Source organism: Zygosaccharomyces rouxii (genome assembly GCF_000026365.1).
Source record: "Zygosaccharomyces rouxii strain CBS732 chromosome C complete sequence".
In the NCBI taxonomy this organism is placed as follows: domain Eukaryota; kingdom Fungi; phylum Ascomycota; class Saccharomycetes; order Saccharomycetales; family Saccharomycetaceae; genus Zygosaccharomyces; species Zygosaccharomyces rouxii.
The window spans coordinates 945,293-971,422 of NC_012992.1; the positions used below are offsets into that span (position 1 = coordinate 945,293).

At 38.0% G+C, this 26,130-nt stretch overlaps 9 protein-coding genes and 1 non-coding gene across 10 annotated transcripts; 7 read left to right on the forward strand and 3 right to left on the reverse strand.

Moving 5' to 3' along the window:
- Positions 1–1,027: 1,027 nt before the first annotated feature.
- On the forward strand, positions 1,028–3,355 carry SWE1 (tyrosine protein kinase SWE1; the record flags this gene model as incomplete). Its single annotated transcript, XM_002496125.1, has 1 exon — positions 1,028–3,355. One exon carries the CDS (start codon positions 1,028–1,030, stop codon positions 3,353–3,355), a length of 2,328 nt encoding a protein of 775 aa, XP_002496170.1.
- Positions 3,356–3,588: 233 nt separating this feature from the next.
- Positions 3,589–3,685, forward strand: SNR65. The gene has a single exon (XR_002648393.1). It is a non-coding gene; the product is annotated as a snR65 (small nucleolar RNA).
- A 1,008-nt stretch (positions 3,686–4,693) lies between these two features.
- RPS22A (40S ribosomal protein uS8) lies at positions 4,694–5,086 on the forward strand (the record flags this gene model as incomplete). Its single annotated transcript, XM_002496126.1, has 1 exon — positions 4,694–5,086. The coding sequence occupies one exon, from the start codon at positions 4,694–4,696 to the stop codon at positions 5,084–5,086; it is 393 nt and encodes a 130-aa protein (XP_002496171.1).
- Positions 5,087–5,344: 258 nt separating this feature from the next.
- Positions 5,345–5,949, reverse strand: ZYRO0C12144g (40S ribosomal protein uS11; the record flags this gene model as incomplete). Its single annotated transcript, XM_002496127.1, has 2 exons — positions 5,345–5,754; positions 5,940–5,949. 2 exons carry the CDS (start codon positions 5,947–5,949, stop codon positions 5,345–5,347), a joined length of 420 nt encoding a protein of 139 aa, XP_002496172.1.
- An 812-nt stretch (positions 5,950–6,761) lies between these two features.
- Positions 6,762–7,457, forward strand: SOP4 (Sop4p; the record flags this gene model as incomplete). The annotated part of the gene is made up of 1 exon (XM_002496128.1): positions 6,762–7,457. One exon carries the CDS (start codon positions 6,762–6,764, stop codon positions 7,455–7,457), a length of 696 nt encoding a protein of 231 aa, XP_002496173.1.
- A 395-nt stretch (positions 7,458–7,852) lies between these two features.
- Positions 7,853–14,314, forward strand: BPH1 (Bph1p; the record flags this gene model as incomplete). The annotated part of the gene is made up of 1 exon (XM_002496129.1): positions 7,853–14,314. The coding sequence occupies one exon, from the start codon at positions 7,853–7,855 to the stop codon at positions 14,312–14,314; it is 6,462 nt and encodes a 2,153-aa protein (XP_002496174.1).
- Positions 14,315–14,438: 124 nt separating this feature from the next.
- On the reverse strand, positions 14,439–15,626 carry ZYRO0C12210g (uncharacterized protein; the record flags this gene model as incomplete). Its single annotated transcript, XM_002496130.1, has 1 exon — positions 14,439–15,626. The coding sequence occupies one exon, from the start codon at positions 15,624–15,626 to the stop codon at positions 14,439–14,441; it is 1,188 nt and encodes a 395-aa protein (XP_002496175.1).
- Positions 15,627–16,078: 452 nt separating this feature from the next.
- CDC6 (AAA family ATPase CDC6) lies at positions 16,079–17,632 on the reverse strand (the record flags this gene model as incomplete). Its single annotated transcript, XM_002496131.1, has 1 exon — positions 16,079–17,632. The coding sequence occupies one exon, from the start codon at positions 17,630–17,632 to the stop codon at positions 16,079–16,081; it is 1,554 nt and encodes a 517-aa protein (XP_002496176.1).
- A 971-nt stretch (positions 17,633–18,603) lies between these two features.
- SNT1 (Snt1p) lies at positions 18,604–22,902 on the forward strand (the record flags this gene model as incomplete). The annotated part of the gene is made up of 1 exon (XM_002496132.1): positions 18,604–22,902. One exon carries the CDS (start codon positions 18,604–18,606, stop codon positions 22,900–22,902), a length of 4,299 nt encoding a protein of 1,432 aa, XP_002496177.1.
- Positions 22,903–23,256: 354 nt separating this feature from the next.
- On the forward strand, positions 23,257–25,944 carry NNF2 (Nnf2p; the record flags this gene model as incomplete). Its single annotated transcript, XM_002496133.1, has 1 exon — positions 23,257–25,944. The coding sequence occupies one exon, from the start codon at positions 23,257–23,259 to the stop codon at positions 25,942–25,944; it is 2,688 nt and encodes an 895-aa protein (XP_002496178.1).
- Positions 25,945–26,130: the final 186 nt, after the last annotated feature.

Consider the following 26,130-nt stretch of genomic DNA (forward strand, 5'->3'; position numbering starts at 1 on the left):
GTTCTTTCCAAAAATTTTGAGTCGAAACTGGCCCAGTGACGAAGAAAACAAGAAATAGTCTACATCCACTCAATTCGGTGTGCGGAATCGTTTGAATACTTCTCGAGATGTATTGCTGTGTGTGTGTTGGGACATCCTTTTGATTGGTTCAAGTATGCAGCATATGTCCTTAAGCCTCTGGTAGCATTGGGAATAAATCGCGAGGAATTGCAGCTGATCTTATTCCGGAGCTGAAAAAGAGCACTGTGAGAATATAAGGTGTATGGCTCGGTGACTGGACACCGCTACAGTAACAGCCCACGGTTTCCAAACCTTTTTGTCGGTTCTTTTCAAGATATTTCTTCCCCCATCAAGAATCGAACCTACGAACTCGTCTTATCCGATAAATTTATCAAATGGTATCATTTGCGTAAAGCAAGAAGATATTCGCAAGCAAAATATTTGCTACACGTCCTGTGTGCATTAGATTTGGCACAATTGACTCGGGCAGTACTTCAAATCATCCTGCTCCCCAGTCCATCCCCTGCACCTCTCCGACGCGTAGATCACTAACTTTAAATCTGAAAAGAGTAGTCAACTCACAAAATTTTGCATTAAACTAAGCAATTGATTGCAAACATCCCAAATAAAATTTCTATTCTTCTGCAGTTTCTCGAGCACACGAATTTTATTTATTTTTTTTTGCCCAAGTTGAAAAAATGAAAAAAAAAAAAAAAAAAAAAAAAAAAAACATAGACGCGAAAAAAGAATTTAGAAGCGCGTCTTGATGGGAATCAGCAATCAAGCAAATTCGAATACCACTAAAGATTAAAAAATAATAATTCCATGTACGTGTTTATCGATTTCTCACCAATGGTGTCGAGAGATTAGTCTCAACCACAACTACCGTTCATTTCACTTCTCTGCCATTAAAAGCCTTTTTCTAACAGAGGTTTATTCCCCAACGTCGTTCGTTAGCGTTTTAATTCAACAATAACAACAGCAGTATTATACTAGTACCCATATCCTTTGGGGTCATCTCAAGACCATGGCAGAGAAGTTAAGGCTGAGAGAACAAGAAGAAGAGGAAGAGGAAGATTTCAATATGTTTAAGGGAGAGGAAATGGATTACGGAGGTAGTAATGATGACGAAGAGGACGAGGACGAAGAAGATTCTGATGGTAGGAGATCGTCAAATAATTTAAGATTTTATCCCTACACAAATCATAAGCTGACCCGAAGCGTTGGAACTCTAAACCTTTCGTTGAGTAGTAACCTGTCTACACCTCATCATAATAAACAATTGGGTGATATAAGGGAGGAGGATCCAAATGAAAGAAGTGTTAATGAATACATCAATCGATGGTCGCCATTTGACGATTATAGTCCAAGTACACCTGTAACATTAAAAAGAACGGCTTCAAAAAGTGAACTTTCGCCATTTGTTAATGATCCTGATATCTTGAAGCGATGGAAATATAAAGTTTCGAATTCTAGACTGAATAAAAGTTCTCTGAGCCCCCCACAAATACAACAACGAGATACAGAGAATGTACCGCCATCGGGTAGACTAGACCCATCGGCATTTAATGCACCGACTGGATTGGTGTCAAAAACGAGTAGATCTTCTTCCACGTATCCACAGAAATTATCCATTCCTGATACTCCTGTGAAAAAATCACCGATGTTAGAAGAATCAAGGTTATCAAATACAATGGATGATTCTCCAAGATTTAATGTTACTCACGAAACTTCACTTTTCCAACAATCACCATCTTTAAAGACAATCCCTCAAATTTCTGTTGATAATTCACCCTTGAGTGCCGGTAACTACAATGGTAATCCGATTCTTGATAATGACGATGATAATAATAATAATAATCATAGTCGTAATCATGATGTCAGTATTAACAGACTATCGAAAATACGATATCCGCCCCATTTCCACGTTAATCGATATAAAAAGATTAAAAAATCGAGAAATTCAATTGTTCTGAAAAATAGTGAATTGACCAACAGTTTACAACAATTCACGGACGATCTTTATGGGACTGATAATGGTAACTATCAAGATCAAAATGGGGACGTTATGTTTTTATCAAATTTACCGCCACCAAGTATTGGTGACCCGCGTACATTTTATGAGGGGGGCAGCAGCACTGATACGACACCAACGAGAAGAAAATCGATGTTAGGAGCCCAAAACAAACAACATTTACCATCAATTCGGGTACCATCTTCAGATAATAGATTAGAATTCGCCGCGCATAATGGATCAGCAGAATCTTCACCTTTACAACATCGAAAGCATGCAACCCTGAATCCAGATAGTCATCTTTTTGAAAAGTTTAAAAACGTTTGCACATTAGGTGAAGGTCAATTTTCCAAAGTTTATCAAGTAACATTTGCTCAAAACAATCGAAAATATGCGGTTAAGGCGATTCAACCCAATAAATATAATACCGTGAAACGAATATTACAAGAAGTTAAAATACTCGATGAGATAAGTAAGACGAATTTGGACCAAGAGGGTAAGGAATATGTGATAGACTTTATTAGTTCATGGAAGTATCAAAATGCGTTTTATGTGATGACTGAATACTGTGAAAATGGGAATTTGGATGGTTTTTTACAAGAGCATATTATTGCCAAAAATACAAGACTAGAAGATTGGAGAATTTGGAAAATTATTGTCGAAATAAGTCTCGCTCTGAGGTTCGTCCACGAATCTTGTCACATCGTCCATCTAGACCTTAAGCCAGTAAACGTTATGGTTACTTTTGAAGGTAATTTAAAATTAGGAGATTTTGGTATGGCTACTCATTTGCCTTTAGAAGATGTTGCATTTGAAAATGAAGGTGATAGAGAATACATTGCTCCAGAAATTATTTCCGATTGCATTTACGATTTCAAAGCCGATATTTTTTCGCTGGGCCTTATGATCGTTGAAATTGCCGCTAACGTTGTATTGCCTGATAACGGTAACGCTTGGCACAAATTACGTTCAGGAGATCTCTCAGATGCCGGTAGATTAAGCTCTACAGATATTCATTCTGAATCACTTTTTTCTGATAGTTCGAAGGTGGATACGAACATTACAAGTATATCGGATTATCAGCATAACACCGGTAAGCACGGCAATGCTCTAAGAAGCAATAGATCAATTATACCAGCGTGGGTACCTAAATTTCTCATCGATGGTGAATCTTTAGAACGTATGGTAAAATGGATGATTGACCCAAATCACACAAGAAGACCAAGTGCGGATGATGTCTTACACACAGAGGAATGCATTTACGTGGAGATGACTCGTAAGGCAGGTGCCATAATTCAAGAAGACGATTACGGTCCTAAACCTGATTTTTTCACCAGTTAGTTTGTCATATTTTTTTTTTTTTTTTTTTTTTTTGTTTTTTCGCATCGCATCTCATCACATTGAATCTCATCACCAAATTTTTCATACATATATAAAGGAGAAAGGTTCAAGTTAACAGAACATGTCACTTGTCGTTCGGTAAACAGAAACATAAAACCATTGAATAGTTTGTGGTAATCTTGTTCGTCTTGCGAGTACGCCTGGCGATTAATTTTCTACGACTATCTTGTCTTGGGGTTACGATGAGTAAACGAAACACTAAAACGCTAGATAGTATCTGAAAGCATTATTTATGATTGTGTGTTATAAACAGAAATATCTCTGAACCCCTTCCATCCCTTCTTACATTATTACCATGACTATCATTCACATTATTGATATTATTGATACTATTGTTATTATGGACTATCAATACTAATAGTAATTTGAACAGTCTTGAACCTTTTAAATTATACAGACTATTAAATTTCTTATAAGTTGAAGTTTGAAAAAATGACCAGAAAGAAAGGTTTCCACCAGAGTGAGGCGATTACAAACCCAACTTAGTTCTTCTCCAGTGTCTTCTCTTGGCGTTGTAACGGATAGTGTTGCCAGATCTCATTCTGATCCATTGAGGCAAAGGTCTGTTTTGCTTCTTGATCTTGGACAACTTTTGCTTGATCTTAAAAGTCTTTTGAGCCTAATTCATCAGTTAGTATATTGAACACATAATTAACGTAACAGAAGCCTATACGTATTCTGAACGTATTACTCTGAATCTCCAAAATAGTATCTCATTTCATGTCACACATACTGGCATCTTGATCTTTGGTCCTGGCCTCTTAACAGGAATTAACTAGTGATTGTTTGCCCTTCAAGTTCTTGTAACTATGTTTGATGAAACTAACCTTGCAGCGTGCAGGCGGACCTCCAGGCGGGAACCAACTGGTCTCTCAGAAAGCGACGACGCATCTGCCGGGCAGACGCAGTAGAACGCTAGGCAGAGTAACTGGACGGAGCTCCAGAGTGCCAGGCAGAATTGTTGGGCAGAGTCTGCCTAGGCACTGGGCGGAAAGTCTCCGCCTAGACGATGCGATAGCTGTAAAACTTTCAATCGGACCCACGCAAAAAAATGCGTCGACACCCCATACACCGCAGCTTTAAACGGCATATTTTTTCAATTTTCTTTTTCAAGAAATTCACCGACGCACAAAAAACAGTCACTTGAAAAACTTCAACGGTTTCCGGAACCAGTGCACAGATGCCCACTGAACAGTTGAAAGTAGACGTACTACTAGTGGTTAATTGAGAAGGACATCTTTAACAGAGTCGACTTAGTGACAAAAACCAGCAACAAAAATGACCAGAACCTCTGTGCTAGCTGATGCTTTGAACGCCATCAACAACGCTGAAAAGACCGGTAAGCGTCAAGTTTTAATCAGACCTTCTTCCAAGGTTATCATCAAGTTTTTGCAAGTTGTTCAAAGACACGGTTACATTGGTGAATTCGAATACATCGATGATCACAGATCTGGTAAGATTGTTATCCAATTGAACGGTAGATTGAACAAGTGTGGTGTTATCTCTCCACGTTTCAACGTCAAGATTGGTGACATTGAAAAATGGACTGAAAACTTGTTGCCAGCTAGACAATTCGGTTACGTCATTTTGACTACTTCCGCTGGTATCATGGACCATGAGGAAGCTAGAAGAAAGCACGTCTCTGGTAAAATCTTGGGTTTCGTCTACTAAGCTACGTACGTACCTTTGTATTTTAATTTAATATATTAAACTCTACGAATGTTCGACTTCAACTAGCAATTTATTATATTGGTTTGCTTAGGCAGATTTAACCTGTACATAGTTAAACATTTTGCATACATATATATGTATATGTATCGCATTTCAATCAAACTATTCCCAAAACATCAATTTATTATTAGGCATTGGCGGTAAACGTTAGTTCACACAGGTTAATATTATAAAATGTACAGAATGCATACATACAAATCACAATCTTCTACCTCTTCTACCACCCTTCTTTCTGGTGGAGTCAGATGGAACTGGAGTCACATCTTCAATACGGCCAATTCTCAAACCAGATCTAGCCAAAGCTCTCAAAGCAGCTTGACCACCTGGACCTGGAGTCTTGGTCTTAGTACCACCGGTAGCTCTGATTTTAACGTGAACAGCGGTGATACCAACTTCCTTACATCTGACAGCGACATCTTGAGCAGCCAACATAGCAGCGTATGGAGTAGATTCATCTCTGTCGGCCTTAACCTTCATACCACCGGTAACTCTGCAGACGGTTTCTTGACCAGACAAATCAGTGACATGGACGAAAGTATCGTTGAAAGATGCAAAGATTCTCGCAACACCAAAAACTTGGGAAGCGTCACGGGCTTGAACAACACTGTCTGTTTAAAAAAATTGATCGTTAGTAACTCATGTCGTTTATTAGAAGTAGCCCGTCTAGTAATTCAAAAGACGCTCGCATTGGGCTCATTAATTAATCATTTGATGATCTTTTAATAATAAAACCCAAGAGAACAAACTTCAGAATAACCAAACGGTTTTAAACAGGATACCACCCCTTACGTACCTTTAGCCATTCTGAACTCTTCTCGACTTGATCCCCTTTGGACTCTAGCTATTGAGAAATGAATGCGAGATGACGTTAAGATCGTTGAAATTCTGGTATAGTTGGAGAATTGTCAAGGACCCTCCCGCGTTGTTGCGTCGGTCTTCCAGAATCGACATCCAAAGATGATGCTTTTTTTTCGTTTCGAGAAAGGAAACTATTTTAGAAAAAACTTTCTTGCAAGAATCTCGGAGGTGTACGGGTTTATATTGACATCCGTACATCGCGCATAAAATAACAGTCACTTGAAATTCTATGGCTATAGTTTACCTCACTGGCGAATGAGAGTATTGGTCAAGAAAGTATTTGGTCGATACAAGACTACAAATATTATGGGTGAGGTTACATATCCAAGATTACTTGCCTATCGATGGAGATTGAATTAAATATACCAATTGTCTGACTCTTTTTACCAATTGGAAAGTCTATAATCAAGACGTCCCAAGTTCGTTAGAGCCCCTCTTGTTCTCGAACTGAGTTGTAGAGTGGAAACTGCTTAGGAAGTCGCAGTTGATGGTCAGAAGACCTTCAGTTGTAACAGAACAATTCCACTACAATAATACTCGTCCTTAGAATTAAGTACGGTTTCTTTAAAAAGAACTTGACGTTAAAAAGTAGTTAGTATTTTCTTTGAAAGCCCTTTTAATACGCTTGACGAGATCATCGATGGTAAACATTACCCGCCCCCAGAAGAAATCAAAGACTATCGTACACAGCATTCGATAAGTTGAGGACCTCAATAGGAAGAGTGCATATACTAAGGATTACTTAGGTGCCGTCGATATGCAATTGGTCTTCCTAGCAACTCTGCTATGTGGTATTCTTTCAACGGTATCTGCTTTTACCGTTAGAGGTCGTTTCGACGCTAATGTACTTAATATTACGGGAGTTACTTGGTCAAAGACATTCTTTAAATTGTATCAGGTGGGTAATTATTCAGGTGTACCATATCATGCAAAAGCACAATTGAAGAACGAGCATGGTGATTTTGAGTTCCAGAATGTACCTGTAAATCCAGGTTCTAATGCAACAACTTATTTCGTACTATATTCCGGTTCAATTGATTTTAATTTAAAACCTAATAGAATATTAGTCGAATTAATTAATAAGGATGATGATGTGGAATCCGTGGAAATTAATGCCTATAGAAATATATTTGGTAAAGAGTACTTCCCTTCACCAGATATTGTACATCCAGAAGAATTAGAGCCAATAGAAACTGATCCCTTTATTCCTATTACTTTAGTGCAAATGGCGCCTATAAGAGCTTATTATGAGGAGAGAAATACTGGGATGCTACAAGGTGGACCTCTAGCGACACTTTTAGATGCTAGATGGAAGCAAGCTGGTTGGATTACTTTAATAATATTGATGGTATTACCAGTAGTATTAGAAAAATTAGATCCAGAAACTGCAAAGGCTGTGAATGAAGAAAAATTAAGAAAACAGAGGGAAATGTATCAAATTAAGCAAGAATAGGTTAATCTGTAGATATATATATATGCTCTTAAGCTTTACCTTTATCAAGTTTTTCAAGTAATATCATGGAATTTTTTAACGTTTTGGAACCAATGCTTAACTTAACCGAGCTATTTAAGATAATGGACATTACACTTTTAAAAGGTTTAGATAATGAAATATAGTTCATGAAATATTGGAAAATACCCGCCGAGGTACAAGAGCGTAACCGTATTATTATCAATATTGTCACTTTAACTTGTTGATTATCCACGTGATCTGTATATACGTAACCCTAGGGTTAGATATACGCCCCCGATTCCTCATGCTCATCAAACGAGGATCCCTTTGAAGTAAAGATCAATGACACTGAATCCAATAGACGCTACAGCTAGAAGCTGACTAGCAACGATTGCATGATCCATTTAAATGCAGATTGGAAAATGGCTGACGAGATGGAAGCTCTGGTGAATTTGCTCGGCAGTGTTTTGTTGCTTAACGAATCGGATCAAGAATCCAACGCCAATGTTAACGACCATATTTCAGATATTCTACTTAACTATGAATCTCCAAAAAATGATGGAGGAATTGACAGTGAAAGCGGTCGAACTTGTGAATTAGACAGCTATGTGGATTCTGAATTGAGCAGCAGGTTTGAGCTGTCTAACACGGATGATACTTTCCAATTGGAGGCTATTGATCAATGGGAAGAATTGTTCAGTGACCATTGGAATTCCGTCTATTATGCTGTTAGTTTGCAGCTAATAATTTCCCTAGCCAATATATCCCTTTTGAATAAAATGAAGTTGTCCAAAATAAAGAATCTTAAAGTGAAAATATTGGAAAGGCTGAAATTGGGGGGAAAACAAGATATTGACCCGCTTGTGAAAAATAGACTTGACGAATTATGTTACCAAATTTTATCTGTCGATTGTGAACCCACAGATTTGTTAAAACTTTATTCACATTTTAACCAAAATAGCAATTATGACATCCTAAACTCCCTGGCGGCTCAGATGTCAGATCCGTTAGCCCAAAACTACTTGCAACTTGAAAATAATTACAAAATTTCAAGACCTGCACCAAAAAGTCTACGATGTTCACTACAGTTTTTCCTCGAGTTCAACAACGTAACCTCCAATAGAATATCCACAATTGGTGAAAATATCTATCTAGAGATTAAGGAGGGCCAATTTTGCATCTCAAATGATGAATTTATTATAGCACTTTTTGAAGAATTCGAGTTTGAACCGGCTATCCTCTATTCATTAGCATTAACCATCAATGATAACGAAGTTTCACTTTACGTCGACGGTAATTATATCAGCACAATAACCCTATTGGAAGGTTCCATAACCACTGTAGACCGCATTGACCTGGGGTCATTGATATGCTCCTTTAAGCTTTTCCGTTTCACCATTTATGATGACGTTCTAACAGGACAATCACTCAAGATTTTATTTGCATTAGGATCCCATTTTAAAAATTCCTTTGACAGAGATTTAAGCATACATGGATTAGAATCTGCGTTAGATGATGCATTTTTAGAAAAGTTGAGTAAATCTATATCCCCCTCAGGTGTGACCGTTGAAAGTCTTTCTAGACAGACGCAACAGCTGCATAAGCAACACGTTTTGATCGACTTGGATCCATCTAATGAATATACCATATGTACATCAGAGGGCCCAGAAAATTCAGTGCAAATAAGGACAATTGGAATCGAAGATCCAGCAGAGGACTTAGGCATGGGGAGATGTTATTACTATAAAGGCGCCAATTTAATTTCCATCTTCACTTCAATAAATTGTTTTCGATTTATTTTCTGCTCATTGGAAGATTGCCAAGATATGGATCAATTGTACAATTTTTTATCACATCTAATGATATTATTACGGAGTGGTTTTTTACGACATTGGTTTAAAAAGGAGTTTGGGTTTCCGCTGTTATCTCACATCTTAATCATGAAGGTGATTAAAAAATTAGACAAATCACTACCAATCCAATTTTTAAATTTGTTTCAAGAGTATTGCGGGTGGGATTTTTCCAATATTTCAAATTCTCTGATCGGAGATGAAATAGCCTATCAAAGCCTGGTGCTTAATTTTGACCTTTGGTATCATGATTCTTCTAAGGATGAGGAGAGTCGGGCAGGTGTTGAAATTATTAGGTTTTTGTTTTTCCAAATTTCCAGTCTGTTAGGATCTTCAAATTACCGACAGTTCAATTCACAAAAGTTGGTTAGCTTAAATGTATTAGAGAAGTTGTGTTATTTTCAACATTTTTTCTCAGAAAAGCATGGATATCCAAACGTTTTCGAAGAATTAAAACCAGACTTGACCAACGTTTACTTAGTATTACTCAAGGATAACTTAAAGAAGTCCAGTGTTCAATGGTTACTCCAATTTTCTCACTTCGAGGCAAAAAGTGGCTATTTTCAAAATACAGAAGTAGCTATGAATGCTGTCGATCAGTTATTCACTGAATGCCTGAGTGTGAACGACACAAAGGCAGCCCAAGTATTTATGGAATCAGTCTCGCCTAAATTTCTTTTAATGGTTTTAGGTGAAATTGTTTCAAACAAAGGAAACCCTCGTCTTTGTCTGAATATTCTTTTCAAGTTACTGCTGTTTAGTTCGGCGGTTTTTAGGAATTTTACTAAAAGCAATGGGATGGATCTTCTATTTGACATTCTCAAAGATACTGATATGTCATTCTATGAAAATGTGATCTGTTTGTTATATGCATATTCGTTGGGTAGCTATAATACCATCTCATCCCTCACTTCCTTTGAAGATTTTCAGGACAACAATTTTGTCTTAGAAATGAAAGTGGTCATGAGAGATCCTTTTTATCTCGCTGTCGAGCTTTTGGAATGGGCTACTATAAACGATATCAGGATGCATAATCCTGCTGCTTTGGACACTTTGATTACAAAATTCCTTTACCGGTTGTCTTTGTTGCTGAAAAATCCTCAGAATTATGCTGTATTCGACCCTCGAGTGTGTATACTGTTCGTGAAGTTGAATAGTTTGTTCATCACCTTAACCAAACCACAAAATTCTTCAATTTACGGAAATTCTTCGAAGCTTATCACAGATATTATTTCAAGCAATCTGTTGCATGCCATTTTGACCTTAAATACGAGTGATTTCGAGAAATACTTGGAAGCTATAACCCATTCTACCGGTAGTGAGCTTGATAAATCAGCTAGTGAACTCGAACTGAGCGCCAATGTTTTCGAAATGGCCTTTTTGAACAATTTCTTTGTGGCAATCTTTCGGAAATTGAATGACTTAAAGTTTCCATTCGAATCACAACTAGTGAAAAATCCTTTCATGGTTTCAAATATTTTGCTTTATTTTAACAGGTTTAAGCATCATATATTAATCGTTAAATTCAATACGAGATTTTATTTGGAAATTTTAGAAAGTGCTGTTAACATTGTGGACGTATTACTCAGGAATGGGCTCAATCAATTTGAAAATGTTTCCAAATTTGCCGCCATCAATTTGATTACTTACAGTGTCATACCTTTGCTATATCCCGTTTTCAATGGAGAATCTTCATGGGATGCTGCTTGCCTGGTAAAATTCTGTAAACTTCTACAAGATCACAATGATGCACTTTTTGGTAAGGGTCATGGATATTGTGAGAAAGAACTGGTCAAATTCATATTATCATTTTTGCTCTCCCAATTGATGGATGATGATCATGTGAATACAGTTGGGAATTGCTTGAGAACTATCATATCACATAATTGGAAGGACTTACCAGCGATAGCGGGCTCACTTGGCGTAGAGGATGGTCCAGAATTAAATTCTATACTTATGGATATAGCCCTTAATGAGTCGAAGCTCCTAAAAGTGGTACGAGAAAATAATTTATTTGGTGACTCTCAGAGAGATCAAGCAATCGATTATGCATTAAGAAGGATCAATCTCGGTCAGGGCATCAATATAATATCCGAAGAAGGCTTGAAAGAAAAAATCCTACACTGTAGGTTATTCCAAATGGACAGTAACTACACCCAGAGGGAGAAAAGACATCGCTTATTTTCAGAGGATAATGTTGCACTCGATAAAAGAGTGAGAATCATTTATCGAAAGTTCTACACCAATTTTGTGACCGATATGGAGCAAGATACTGTTGTCCACAATAATGAACTATTTTTCCTGACATTTCAACATATTCACACCCTCGCACTTCAACAGGACACAGGTGATGCATGTATTTGGGAACTTGATTCTGTTGAGGATTTTAATAGAATGAGAAGAAGAATGCTTCCTTCCCCGCGAGAGCTGAACGACGAGCAGTTTTCTAATTCGAATGAGGAAGACTCTAAGAAGGGAGAAGTAAAGCCTAGACCCAGACAATTTAGGACCAATAGTGTGCTGTCTTATGACATTATATCAGAATTAGAAACCCTCGAAATGTTCACCAATGATATGAAAGATGAGAATAGAAAGGTTTTAAAAGTTCTCAGGGGAAAAGATTCGATCAAAACCGTCTGGAACTGCAGTCTTGTAATTGGGCTCGATGTCAGAGAAGGAATTTTAATTGTCGCACAGTTCAACGTTTATTTCATAAGCAACTACTACTTTGTTAACAATGAAAATAAGGTTATCAAGCTTTCTGAAGTACCGGAGAGTAGAAGAGATCCTAATATCAATCTTATAACCGGATCGAATAACAGAAATAATCAGCAAAATTACAACCATGAAGTTCATCTATGGCTACTTTCTGACCTAATTTTTGTGACGAAAAGACCATTTCTATTGAGGGATGTGGCCATAGAGCTATTATTTGAAAATGGTACAAATTGCTTTGTGAGTTTTGATAGCAAACGATACAGGGATGCTGCATATTCAAGTTTCGAGAAATTGCCCAAGAATAAGAACATAGATCCAGTTCTTTTGAATATTTTGCGTGAATTGAACACTAGAAGTAGTAGCATTGGTACAAAGAACGGTATCTCAAAAGCTAGCTTAAAAAGCAAAGTTTTTAAAGCTTTATCGAGTGGGCCTCGTTTGGTTGATGGTTCCGAAGCCACTAGTCAATGGCAGAAAGGTGAGATATCCAACTTTTATTATCTCATCATTTTGAATACCTTAGCTGGCAGAACTTTTAACGATCTTACTCAATATCCAGTATTTCCATGGGTCATTTCTGACTATAGTAGTGAAGAGCTGGACCTTTCTGACCCCTCTGTGTACAGGAATTTGTCAAAACCAATGGGTGCTCAATCTAAAAAGAGGGAACTGCAGTTCATTGAAAGATACGAGGCTTTGGAAGCACTTAACGATGAAAATGCTCTGCCATTCCACTATGGGACTCACTACTCATCTGCGATGATTGTTTCTTCGTACCTGATAAGACTGAAACCGTTTGTCAATTCGTTCCTATTGTTGCAGGATGGTAATTTTGGGCATGCAGATCGCCTTTTCAACTCTATCGATCGTGCATGGTCCTCTGCTGCGGTGGAAAATACTACTGACGTTAGGGAATTGACCCCGGAGTTTTTCTTTTTGCCTGAACTTTTTTTAAATATGAACAATTATGAGTTTGGTAAAAGTCAGAATGGTAATGAGGTTAACAATGTGGTCCTTCCGCCTTGGGCCAAAGGCGATCCAAAGGCATTCATATGGAAGAATAGAGAGGCATTGGAAAGTCCCTATGTCTCAGAGCATTTACATGAATGGATTGATTTAATATTCGGATTCAAGCAAAGAGGTGAAAATGCTATATCTTCAGTAAATGTGTTCAACAATTTAAGTTACCCTGGGGCAGTGAATTTGGATAGTATTAATGATGAAATGGAAAGAAGAGCTGTTACCGGCATTATACACAATTTTGGACAAACTCCATTACAAATTTTTCAAGAGCCCCATCCACCTAAGCAATGCAGTGGAGTACATCGTATCAATGAGATTATTTGGAGTAATATGCCTGAAAGACCTAATTCCATTTATCCAGCTACCGTTAGGATGAGTACTAATACAGGAATTAGATACATTTATTGGCAAGCAAATCCAGACGGTTCATTATATTGGGGTGGATATCCCTTCCTAGACGTAATGCTTAAAATTAGTGGAAGCTTTTTGCCAGTAAAATTGGTATCACCATGTTCTTTACAGATTGGATCAAAAGCCTATGATTTTATTCATCAGAGTAGGGTCACCACTTTCACTTTTTGGAGACAGAATGAATTCATTACAGGTGATGAAAGTGGGTTAATAAAAGTATGGAACTATTCAAACGCCCATAGCGGAGGTAAATTGTCACTCTGGGGTACACTTCATGGACACTTAGCTGGTTTGAAAGATATGAGATTATACCCTGATTACAATACCTTGATATCTGTAGATGAATTAGGTGTTGTTTACATGTGGGATTTGATCAAATATCGACTCATTAGGCGGTTTTCATCTGAAGGTGTAGAGATTGCCATTTCACAAAATCATGGTAATGTAGCCGTCCACACTAAACCACATGAGTTATGCATTTACAGTTTCAATGGTCTTTTTTACACAAATTTAACAATTGACTCCAACAAATGTATTACGAGGTTAGAATTTTTAGATTTCTCTGGAATAGATTTGGGGTTGAAAAGACATGCATATTGGCAAGAGAAGGAAGTACTCGTTGTTGGATTTTTGGACGGAAGTTTGGAAGTTTATGAATTGGTATTAGGTAAGAGTTCCCAATGGTCATTAAAACTCTTGAAACTTTTGAAAACCGGTGAAAATCTCAGGATAACTTGCATTAAAACCCAACTCAGGCTCCATCCATTTGACAATGGCGGTAAACTCCCACACGATGTGCCCAAGCTTGAGATAATGGCTGGTGATGAGAGCGGGAACCTTTTCGTCTGGAGGTAAAAATGAAAGGTAGGTATAAAACGAACAGATTTCGTTTGCACTATACCGATTTATATTGTATTTGTTGTTTTTTATAGATATTGTCATCGTCATTATTGTCGTGACTATCGTTATGAGAAGCACATCAAAACTTGTTCTTTGGTAGTGTCTTGTGATGGTTGATTTGTTGGAGATAATGTTCTTTCTTCTTCTTGCTGTTGTATCTTTCGTAGAAAAATAGTCCAAACACGTTTAGTAATAATCCTATCAATTGGTTAGCTGTTATCTGCCCTCCTGCAGCTAGCCAACTTACAGTCACCACTACTATACGTTTCATGATATTAGCAATTGAATAGGTCAGAGTAGATACTTCGCCTAACAGTTGGTAGGTAATCATAGCTTGCAAGAAATGAAATGTACCATTGATGAAGAATAAATACCATGGAATACAACCAATCCCAAATTGTCTGATCTCATCGTAAACCGTGGAGAATTCTAAACTCATAAAGCATCCAAAAGATAGCGAGAATCCAACCAACGATATGTACATCATTAGGGTCAATTTATCATATTTGATGGATTCAGGTACCGTTAAAGTTCCCTTCTTTTCAGTGTATAATGGCAATGGTGCAACCGCTCTATCAAGTCTATTAGCATTCTCCTGCTTATAAGTAAAAACACCTTTACCATAGATATTTTGACTAGCGAAAATTATCATTGATGAAATTGCACATAGAATCCCATATGATGAATATTGTTGAGAATTTGAATCTGCCAATGAGCTAACCCTCGAATAGACTTTATTATCTTCACTAACGATAATCCAAACGCCCAGAATGATACATGCTAGACTCAGGTAAACTTGACTGCCAAGTTGCGAATTAGACACTTTGAAAACCTTCTGTAAAATTATAATGCATACTGGCGACAGCGTCTTGATACTAGCTACAGTAGAGATTGGCACCAAAGAAGTCGCTGTATGGCCAAAATATTTTCCCAAAAATTGAAAAATGCTTAGCGGTAGCACTGTAAGAAGTACGTGTCTTGTCGGTCTAGTGAAAATTGTCCTTTGGTGTTGTGGATGAGATTTATCATGATATTGTGGTAATGTACCTTCAGGAAACCTGCTATGAAAACTGAGAGATCCCTTCGCAATAATACAACATAGCGCTGCCAGCAACGCTGTATATGCAAACTGAAATTCACCCAAGAACAACGGTAATGGATGGATCGTTAAGATCTTCTTTGTTACCTGCGAAGCAAACGATGAGATGACGTACCAGCATAGGCAGAGTAATACAATGTGAAAATACCCATGAGGATCACCCTGCATCAGTAATAAGAACTATCTATTCTGTAGTACTACCAGTAATACTGATACCATCCGATGTATTTCCAAAAATTAGAACTCTATGTGAAGAAGAGAAAAAAAAAGAAGGCATCCGAGGTAGATTTCATCATGTTTATACTTAAAATAAATAGTACCAAGAACGTCCAGCCTTCTAGAAAACTAAGTACCGTGCCTTACAAGGCAATTGGAAATTTCCAACAACGGCCCTCACATGATGTCGAAGGCCAGAACAGATCGAAAGCCCAGCACCGAGAATGATGCAAGTTCGAGAAGGACTCGATCATTAACGTTAAATAACATTAACAAGCTGTGACTTAAATGAAAATATGTAAAACTCTATCATAATGCAAATATAAATGCAGGGCGAAAATGCAAAGGGGGGAGGGGAGTGGTTGTACAATGGATCTCGTAGTTGGAGTTTCCATCGACAACGATCAGGATGCAATGATTTTTTTCAAAATCTCGAATTTGCCAACTTCTTGCTCTAATTCTCTTTCATCAACACAGGACTTAATAAGTCTAACGGTATGTTTTGTCTTACCGTGAGATTTACCATGGAAAATATTAACTACACCACAGGTCTCTAGTGCATTGCAGATTTCTAAAAATTCGTTGCGTCTCAATGGTGATAACGATTCTTTATCCTTTAGAAATCTAACGTAGTAGTCGTAAGCATCATCAAGGGAGCAGTGGGTTTGGAAAATATCAATTTTTTCTCTATGTACAATCGCACATAGAATTGTTCTCTGTTGCATGTTTAATTTGTGAACTCTTGACTGAGTGGAATTGTGGTTCATAAACTGGCTAAAAACCTTAGCGACATGTTGTAAATTTACTTTAGTCACTTCTTGATCCGTCTGAGTTTTCAATTTAGCAATTCTTTCTAATTCTACTACCTCAACACTGCTTCGTAGTACGTCAAATAGTTTTCTCAGATCACCGGTGTTACCAGAACACCTTTTGGCGGCATATTTAACAGCCATTGGATTGAAAATACATTGTGGTAATGAATCTAATCGTTTCATAACGATATTAAACATTTGATCAGCGGAATATGGTTGGAAAACCACAGTTTGTGGCATTAAATCTTGTCTTAAATTCAAACGTGAAAGGAACCTGTCCTTCATGTCTAAACTATTGGCAACACCGATTAAAACTAATCTAATCGAAGGTAGTTTTGCCAATAGAAATAGTTCAAAAATCATTCTAGTAGAGTTTGTATCCTGTAATGAAGAATGAACCAATTTATCCATTTCATCCAAAACCACACAAAATGTCGTCGTACTTGAATAGGACTCCATAAACTGTTGTAAATCATTCATTGTCTTCACAGATCTGCCTTCTGGTTTCTCTGCAACCGAATGATAAATTTTGTGGAAAATAGTACTTGGATCGTTAATGGCAATACAATTGATTGTTGAAACCGCAACTGATTCAACTTGATCACCAGAAGGAGACTCGTAATATGAAGTATTGACTAATCCGGATGCATGGTTTTTCTTCGATCCTAGTGTAATTGGTGAGAATCTATCTCTAACGATTGCATCAATTTGTGCAGTTTTACCAGTACCTGGAGGACCCGTAATGTAAAGGGAATTACTCTTGTGTTGCAAAATGTTTTCATCCAAAAACTCAGAAATGTATTTAAATTGTTCCTTTCTAGTGACTAAAGACCCGTCTGTCTCTGTGAAGAGACCGCAGGATCTTTGTAAAAGCGCCTTTGTCTTACCATAAATGGATTCCTTACCAAAGACCAATCTTCTTGGAGAGGAAGCATTGAGAGCACTAGGTGACTTCGGGGTCAGGAACGGATTAGAGTTAGCATTGCAGTTAGAGGCAGAGCTGCTATTTTCACTTTTCTCCTCGGACTCTGGTGTCACCACCATTGGGTTAACACTCTTTAGCCTCTTGGGGGTCTGAGGGACATCAAACTCATCTTCAAATGGTAAAAGAACACGCTTGGAACCGATAGTAGGTGTTGAAATCATCAGCCTGATGACCTAAAGGGATATAAGAGATCGATTCAAAGACATACTCAGTTCTCATTCATGTTACTATCCCATCTTTTATACTCATCGAAATTTTTCACCTTTTACGCGTCAACTTTACGCGTTAAAACTCTTCACGCGTTACGTATCAAACCAGCCATGTCAATGCCGAATCAAGTTATAACCAGCAACAAGAAGAAATATGGGAAAGCAACGCAGTAACGTGAAATAGAAACAAAATAAAGCACTGCTGGTATCGGAAAATTGATCATCTATCAATCTATCAGTTCCTGCTTGGCTTACTTTTCGGCGGCTAATATCCTTGAAATCCGGTTGACCCCCAGGGAATCCCGCTTTTTCTTCGAGCAGACGGCGAGAAAAGTAATTCCTTACCACTACAAACCCCCTTTGGCGGCAACAGAGGAAGTAGCTAATGAAGAATTAGATACTATACAAATGCTGTGACGAGTTTCGATAGTATATTACACGCCGTTGTCAAGGAACAAAACTGTCTCCATATCCAGTTGTCTCGTTTCTGTCTTCTTTTTCTCAATACGAGGTGGCAACATTTTCGCTGGAAACTTACACTTTAGTGGAGAGAGGTAAGACAGACTATTAAAGGTTTTGAGTACCTAATTGAATGAAGCCTAATTGAAAGCCGTGAGAGTAAATGTTGAAACGGTTTTAACTTCATCGTAGTAGTCAACCTTCCCCTTCATTTGATCGCCCCTATAATGTTGGCGGCTCATCATATACGATGTGGGTCGAAACGAGAGAGAAAAAAAAATTGTAGAAAGGAAAAAAAGAAGCCTTTTTTAATAAACTTACACTGGGTTGAAATCCAATGGTGCTATAAAACCATAAACCTCTAAGCAACAAAAGCAAAAAAGGGAAAACAGGGATTTAAGACCTCTTTATCAAAGTGGGAAGACTACTCAAATTTATTTTTATTTGGTAAACTTTTCACCAAGATGTCTCACCCGCCATCTCACAGGGTGGGTGATAAGAGGAGGTACTATTATTATTCGGGCAATCCGAGGGCCGGAGGATTTAAAAAAGGATATTCAAATGGTCCAACTGTCCCACAATCAGCAGGACCTGGGCCCATTAATAGACCTTCGAGATATGACCCTCACTCACCAAGGAAGCCGATAAATACAAATAGTTCATCAGCAACTGTCCCTCCAACAGCAGCACCAGCACCAGTACCAGCACCAGCACCAGCACCAGCACCAACAACAACGAGAGTAGGTAGTCGTTATAATCCTGATGTGGGTACGAGTTCGAGTACGAGTATGATGGATGGGCCATTGAATGGTGGTGGATCAAGATACTCAGGTTCACGTTATAATCCTCAGCCAAGACCGAGATTATCATTAGATTCGGCAACGACATCTTCGAATATTAATAGTGCGACTGGTTATTATTCTAGAAGCAATAAATGGAGAATGGGTAGCGTGAATCCAAATAAATTAGATTATGATAGCCCCAGTGGTCCAAGTGGTAGTAATGGGAGGCCGTCATTTTGGAAATCGCAAAAGAGGCCATCAGCTCCAATTTCATCTAGGGTAAGTCCGCATAGCCTGCCGCCACAGGTTCAGTCGTCACGTTCTAACTCTCCAGTGCCTTCACAAGTAGGCCCACCTATGGATGTAACAGTGCCTGCAAATGTACCGCCTCAGTCACATTCACAACCACATTCGCAATCACATTCGCAACCACATACACGCTCACCGTCAACAACAGCGGAAGCTGTAGTGACAACTCGTCCGGCACAAGTAAAAGCTGAGACACCAGAAGAAAAAGGGGTACCAATGCCGGGGCGCTCACCTGCAACAGCACCGGTTCAAACGAAAACACCAGTGCCGACACAATCGCATGCACCAGCTCCCGCCCCCATTCCTGCTTCTGTGCCCTCACATGCGCCTACTGTAGCACCAGCTTCATCGGCGGCAGTTACTCGGAGTCCTGCACCAACTGCATCTTCAACTGCATCTTCAACATCAGCTTCAAGTACTGTACCATCAAAGGTGGAATCTCCTGCATCAGCGTCTGCCTCGGCAACTGTTCCGGCTCCTGCACCCGTGCCGGCCCCGGTTCATACTTCTGCGTCATCAAAAGTAGAAGCTCCTGCACCAGTGGTTAAGCCAACAAGTACCCCAGATACACCCACTCCAGTTGTTACTAAGGATAAGCAAGAAAAGAGTAAGCAGGAGAAAGATAAGCAAGAGAAAGATAAGCAGGAGAAGGTCAAGCAAGAAAAGGTCAAGCAAGAAAAGGTCAAGCAAGAAAAGGATAAGCAAGAAAAGGATAAGCAAGAAAAGGATAAAGAAGAAGCGTCAAAAGTCCAAGACAACCCTCATTCGCTAGGTTCGAGTCTGATTAACTCAGTACCGCAACAAACGAGGAAACTGGAACATAGAGATTCCAATAGTGAGGATGAAGAATCAGATAATAATTATAATAATAATTATAATAATAACAAGAATAATGAAACCGATAATAATAATAATAATATTGATAATAATAATGAAGATAACAATAATAATAGGAGATCGAGTAGCCTTTGGTCATTACAAAAGGAAACTACAACAACTATATCTGATACAACCCCAACATTAGAGCCAGTTTTCAAAGAAAACCTTTATCGTCATGAAGATTACGAGTATGTTTATGATCCACATGTATTAAAACAAGATTTGAATTCATTAGAACCTAAACAAGAGAAAAAATATGATGAACCTTTGAGACCCTTGGGAGCTTGTATTTTTCCTATGACGAGGGAACAAACACGTCTTTGGGAATTGAAAAATCAACCTTGGGATCAAATCGTAGCACGACAACATCATCGTTTAAAGAATCCAATTACGGATTTGAGAACTTACCCATTTGTAAGGCAAAACACCATTATGCACAAGCAGGCCTTGAAACCATTGCTTTGCAGTTGTATCTCTAAATTGAAAAGAAATGAATATTTGCGGAAACTAAAGTTAAAGAAGGATGCCCATATCGTTGATGAACAGTGGCAGGATAAATGTAAGAAAATGGATGCTATGAGTCATGAATTGCGCAAGGAAGAAATCCATCGTAAGGAGAGGCAAGAAGTGGAAGCTAGCGAAAGGGAAAGAAAGGAAAAGAGATTGCAAGAAAGACAAGGAAAACTATTAGGATCTTCACGCAGGCGTAATAGAGCAGATTTCGTGGATGATGCAGAGATGGAAAACGTTCTTTTACAGATAGATCCGGTTTACAAACATATTCAATCTGCAGCCGAAATTCCACCCATGATTATGAACCCACTACAAAGAAATGCCTTCAAATTTAAAGATGTTAACAATTTAGTCACGGATAAAGATGGTTGGGCAAGACGTATTAAACAGGATGGGAAGGATACTTTTGCGCCACATGAGCATGAATTATTTGTGGAAGCTTATTTGTCTTTCCCTAAGAAATTTCTTAAAATCTCTAACTACTTGGGTGGTCTAAGAACACCAGAAGAGTGTGTATTGCATTACTACAGAACGAAATCTACGGTTGATTATAAAAAATTGTTGAATGAGAAGAATAAAAAGAGACAAAAATCCAATGCTATCAAACGTAATAGGAAGAGAGAAAGAGCTAGTGATACGGATAATGAAGGCTCTTTGTCGATGTCTGAACATGGTGATAAACGTAAGGAATCCTCGGTAGACCCAATGGAAGACGAAGAGGCGAGATCCATAAAGCACATGGAACAAGTAGAAATAAGAGTACCTCAGAGTCTATCAACACAAATCCACGGGTCATCATCGTCATCACCTCAAATCAATGGAACTAAGCACCAATCACCATCTAATGACAGTGGAACCATTTTTAACCCCGAGGATACTCAGCGGCACATAGAATCTCCTATTACAAATACTCCTACTAGTTTACATAAGGCTGATAATGGTGATAACTATGAACAACAATTACAGCTACCACAGGAGCCAATGACGAAATTGACAGATGCTTCCATGGAAAATGGCGAGTCTGCAGTGGTAAAAGCATTTACTTCTTCAGCGCCATTTGATCATAGGGGAAGAGGTTCCGATATTGCAAATGAAGATGGTCAACAAAGAAAAAGGCACAAAACTTCTGGAGAACATAAATCTAGCTATTGGAGTGTCAAGGAGGCAACGCTGTTTCCTGATCTTTTAAAACAATACGGATCCCAATGGTCCATGATTTCAGAAAAACTGGGTACTAAATCTACCACTATGGTTAGAAATTATTATCAAAGAAATGCTGCCCAATTCGGTTGGAAGCCGTTAGTGGAGGAAGCAGATTTTAAAAGAAATGCGACAAGTTCAGGATCGGTACAACAATCACAGATTTTACTTCAATCAGAACAGGCGCCCTTTACCGTATCTAACGGAGTACCCTCACAATTGTGGCCAGCTCTTGGATTCTTCACTAACAGCAATGAGAATGCAGCCAATACCACTAATGACAGTAGTAATCAAGAATCACCCCCAATGGGTGCCATTGGAGAAACTCAACCTACTTCATTGACTCCCCAGGTATCGACCGCTGAAACACCTCAACAACCTTTTAGTTCAACGTTTAACAACAAGGAACCACTTTTCCACGAAGCCTCTGCTCCTGCCAATGGATTGCCAGCACCTAGATTGCCTTCCATTCTACTACCAATCTCCTCAGAAAATAGAAAGGAAAAACCAGCTTCCAGTGGTTCTCGATTGAAGAACCTTCTAAACGATGAAGGCGAAAGAAAATTCAAGCCCTCAGGTCCCGAATTGAATCGTATGAATGAAACTAATGCACCTCCTTTACCGCCAGCTACTGCTGCTCCTGCTATTTCTACTGAACATACCCAATTGACTAGCGCAGTGCGCCCTCAAATCAGCAATTTGGTCGTACAGGAACTTCAAAAAACTGAGTCCACATTTCCTAATAACAATCGCAGGTCGAGCTCATTGTCACTGTTGTTAAATCCTGATAACGATCGTCCTGTCGCTCGTGCGCCTTTGGCGCCTTTGGCGTCTCAGAAACAGTATCAGGTCCAAACACCACCGGTCCCTCAGTCACCATCTACACAACCATCTTCAATTAACCACACTAATCAACAGCAGACACAACAACCACCGCAGCAACAGCAACCATCGCAGCAGCACATGGACCCTAGAACCTCAGCACCGGCTCCGAAAATCAGTTTCGCTATGGATCCTTTAGGTGCCCTTGCAGCGGTAGCATCTGAGTCGTTGCTAGAAACAGACAAGAGCAATCAGTAGCTGCACCATCAGTAGAGAAGGACTAACAAATATATTAAGTAACTAATGATTGATTAATTAATTAATCGCTATGTATTCAATTATATTTTATTCATTCTCTTCTATGCTACTAAAATTCATGTGCACGTGATCGCTTTTTTCGTTAATATTTCATCGAGAGTCCGGAACACATAAAGAAACTTCTGTTGAAAAATTGACTTGCATTTGGAAAAAAATAGAAGAGCATACCTAGAGTTCCCAAGAGATCTGTCATAGGGGTATTCTTTCCATCGAATCGACTTGTTGGGACTCAAAATTGCATTTCAAACCCAGGTCCATAAAGTACCTATTAAGTGGTTTGGTATATCGTCTCTAATGGAGCGTCAACCGATCAAAGATGAAGATCAACCAATCGAATTTGTTAGGAAACATAAGTTTAAGGATACTTTGGCATTGTTTATTGTATTTTTGAGTTTCAATCATTTTGCCTCTCTATGTCTACTGGTGTCATTTGTGCTTGCCACTAGATTTAGATATTTCTTGGCAAACTGCCTCATCACACTGTTTCTATCCAAGAAACCATCGCCAAAGATGAATGAAATCTCCGATAGGGATGATGGGCATAATAACGACGATAATAATCATAATAATAATAATAATAGTAATAATAATAGTAATAATAATAATAGTAGGTTCAATGGTCAGAAAGTTTTACACACACCGATATTACTTTTGTCTTGTGAAATACTAGTGGCTACCATTTTGAAACTTTATGCTGAGGAATGTTTTTTAAATCCAATTGAAAATTTAGCCTTTTCCATCTTAGCATCTTCATTAATTAATGATCCAAGTGATTGTTTGAGTTATGCTACTTCCTGTTCCGTTCTATATGCAATAACATTAAACATTTGTAAAAAATTGGGACCATTATCGCACTTTACTGGGGTTTGGGATAATTATGGAGAATTCCGTTATTTTACTATTCCAATTTGGAGGCCTGGTCGGCATTTAAAATTTCGAGGTGTTGAAGAATCATTCATCATTAATTACCTGAATAAGTACGTGCATCATCTATTGTACTATATTTCATTTCACATTGTCGTCTTTCAATTTTCCCAATCAATCTTCAATCCCAATTACTATGCATACGAATCCAAAAATTCTAAAAAATCAACAAGAGGACTGTCACCTAAGTCAGATGTACCTCGTAATGTCATTAATCAGAAGTTACATTCCTCTGGAGTATTGAAACCTTTTCAATTTGTCAACAGTAATGGTGGTAATGTTTCTGCAACCGGCGTGGACGGGAATATTGGAGCAAATAATACAAGCATATCAACTAATTCTAATAATTCCTCAACTGAAGAACCTACCGCTTACACTTCTGGGATTAATGTTCATGAGTATAGTGGACTGAATTCGCATGGTAATTCTACTAGCACTAACAATTCTGGTTTAAGAAAACTGAATTCGAAAAACGTAATTCCACGTTTCACCAATGTTGTTAGTCAGTTCAAATTGTATGAACCTTCTGTAATTTCTGCAGCAGGTAGTAATTCGCAGACTTTAGCCACTAATGTTACCATGAGAGATGCTGATTCTTTGAGAGAAAATAATTTTACAAACCAATTTTATGAAATGCAAGTAAATTTTAGCCAGATGGGGAAGACAAGAAATTTGAAAACAGATTTGAGCGTCACAAGTAATCTGGAAAATTTCATCCATCATCTTTTCAAGAGAAAAAATCAACATTTAATTGCTCCCCTATGGTCTATGGTCGTTACTTTGAAGACAATAAACTTTGAGAAGAAACATTTGAGTGCAAATGCAGTCACTAATTCTAATTCTTCGTCTATGCAAAACGATGGTGAAAGTAGTGATGATATTACACCAACCAATTCTGATAGTAGTTTGAACCGTGATGAATCATATCAAAGTGTTTTCAATAAATTGCAAACTCGTGATGCGATGGCTCTCATTGCGCAGACTGCATTTGACGATTATTCACAATTAAATTTAGTCTCCAGCAAGGATAACATTTTTGATAATGGTACTAGAAACTATAAAGTTTGCATAACGGAAATATCTCTAAACTCAATTACTTTCCATATTGAAAATCTTCATGAAGGTGAACTGATCGTATTGGTCAATGGTGTCATTTGGTCAGAAGTTTCATGCGCTCTCATCTTAGATTGTGAAGGAGAAGAGCTGGTTGTCGTGGGGGGACTGGTCCCTGCATGCTCGTACGATATCCAATTTATCAATAGGTTAAACTGTACTGAGGATTATTTGATCTCTGATTTAATGGTAAGAACCCTCTGTAATAAGGAGCAACCTGAAAAATTTGAAAATATCGACTTCAGCTTTCCCTCTTATTATCACAGAAAATTTCTTTCCCCTCTCCTAACTTTAAAGCATTCAGTTTTGACCACTAACACCAATTTGGCTGAAAGTCGTATCAAACTTAAGAAGACAAAGAAAGAGGTTAGTAAAAAATTGAGTACGTTGAGACAAGATATCGACCATTTCAAGGCTAAAATTTCTCAGAATGCCACTAATGATGAAAAAAGTGCCGCTAAAGTGGATAGTTTGAAAATTGCGTTACAATTCAATGAAGTTAATCTCAACAAATTGGAAGACGAATTAAAAACATTTACTGAGCAAGAACTAGAACTCGAAGAAGAATACTTAAAGCAAAAGGATCTACACTTGAGAAAACAAATGGATCATGATAAATTGAAAGAGTCTCTTGAGACCGATTTGAAAAATTTAAATCTAAAACAGCAAAAGTTACAACAAGAATTCAATCAATTATCTTCTAAAAAGGATAAACTTTCCATTAGACACGATCGTCTTCAAAGAGAAGTCGACCAAAATACAGAAGAGTTTGAATTGTTTAAATCTCAATTTCTCGCCAAAAGGGAAACTGATAGGATTAAAAAGAAAGAAATTAGAGCTAGAGAGATAAACGAATTTGAAATGACCATTAAGGGCCTTGAACAAGACATCAGTCGCCTTGAAGGTGAAAATGGTAGCATGCATAAACTAGTGCATGGTTTTTAGTTCATCTTTTTTTTTTTTTTAAGAATATAAATAACTAAATCTCTCATCTGTCTAAATATTTATTCTAATATTAATACTGGTATTTGTACCCAGAAGTTTATGTGCTCACTGTATTTACTTCTTAGATAGCGCTTGGTGAACTCAAGTTCCCAATTGTATGATATCAGACATAAATGTTAAATATGA